A 1345-nucleotide genomic window follows, 5' to 3' on the forward strand; every position below is an offset into this window, starting at 1 on the left:
GGTCAGGGCACATACCTAGGTTTTGGGTTCAATCCCAGGTTGGGGTGCGTGTGGGAAGCAACCGATCCATGTTTCTCTTCCTCTCTAAAAATCAATAAAAACATATCCTTGGGTGAGGATTAAAAAAAAAAATTGAGAGTAGGTCTCAATTGGTTTTATAACTCATGATAGAGTAAAAAATTGATAAGGCAGAGCAGTAGTATACTGTGCATTTACAATTCCTTAACAAAACACAAACTTGCCCGCTGACAAAAACAAAATAATTCGCTCGCCGTGTCCACTATATACTAGGAAAGTCAGACCCCCAAACTCAGGGAACCATTACAAGGGCTCCAAAGCCTTGAACACCCAAGGATACAAAGCTACTCCTGGGAGCTGACATGCAGTCACAGAGCGCCTGTCCTCACCCACTGAGACCAGGTTCCGGAAGTTCTCCAGCATCACGTCTCGGTACAGCTTCCTCTGGGACGGGTCCAGCAGCGCCAGCTCCTCCTCCGTGAAGACCACAGCCACGTCCTGGAACGTCACCGCCTCCTACAACACCAAACACATGTAATCTCAACCAGCACCGAGCAAATGCCATCTGCTTATGTGTTCTTTCAACAGAATGGCTAATATTCCTTGACCCTGGCTTGGTTTCCTGTGTGAACTTAAGCAGGTTTCTCAGTTTCTACCTATTTAAGTGAAACATGAAATCAAGAACCTCCTTATCCAGTATCTCAAAGGAGTAAGTCCTGGCATATCCAGCAAGACTGGATTTTTACTTTTTTATTGATTCGAGAGAGAAACACCAATTTTTTGCATTTTTTCCACTTATTTATGCATTCACTGGTTGCTTCTTGTATGTGCCCTGGTCAGAGATCGAACTCGCAACCTTGGTTTATTGGCACAACACTCTAACCTACTGAGCTATCTGGCCAGGGCAAGACTAGACATTTTTTAAAAATATTTTTACTCAGGCGCAGCCGCTGCAGGGAGGATCTGCCAGCTGCCTGGGCTCCGATTTCTGCCTCGGCATCTTCCTGCAGGCTAGTCTCGTGCGCCCCGCGGCACTGTGGGTCTCAACCCGAGACATGGGGAAAGTGAGGGGGCTGCAGGCCCGCGCGCACCAGGCTGCCATGAGGCTCACAATGGAGTCAGGGCTTGGCCTCTCACCTCTGGCCAAGGAGGCGGCCCCTCCACAGGCCTCAGTTGCCGGAGTCGGGAGAAAGGTGTGCATCTCCTAAACTCTAAGGGACCCCATGAGGCTTGCAACCAGGGCAGCAATGGGCAGTGGCAGTTCCTCCCAGGCAAACCCCCTGAACCTGTCCCCTGGCCCCTTTCTCTGACTTTTTTTTTTTTTTTT

The 1345-nt window shown here is 49.1% G+C and overlaps 1 protein-coding gene across 2 annotated transcripts in view; it reads right to left on the reverse strand.

Annotated features, from left to right (window-relative positions):
• The window catches only part of LOC102259997 (zinc finger protein 234-like), a 24542-nt gene that overhangs the window by 11725 nt on the left and 11472 nt on the right, over positions 1 to 1345 (reverse strand). The window contains exon 3 of one of the 2 annotated variants that reach the window (XM_014533538.1): positions 408 to 534. The exons of the other annotated variant lie outside the window; for it this stretch is intronic. Coding sequence (XP_014389024.1) covers positions 408 to 534 — 127 coding nt within the window. The remainder of the gene's footprint in view (positions 1 to 407; positions 535 to 1345) is intronic. 2 annotated transcript variants of the gene reach the window in all.

The sequence above is a fragment of the Myotis brandtii genome, unplaced genomic scaffold (genome assembly GCF_000412655.1).
Source record: "Myotis brandtii unplaced genomic scaffold, ASM41265v1 scaffold987, whole genome shotgun sequence".
Lineage (NCBI taxonomy): Eukaryota > Metazoa > Chordata > Mammalia > Chiroptera > Vespertilionidae > Myotis > Myotis brandtii.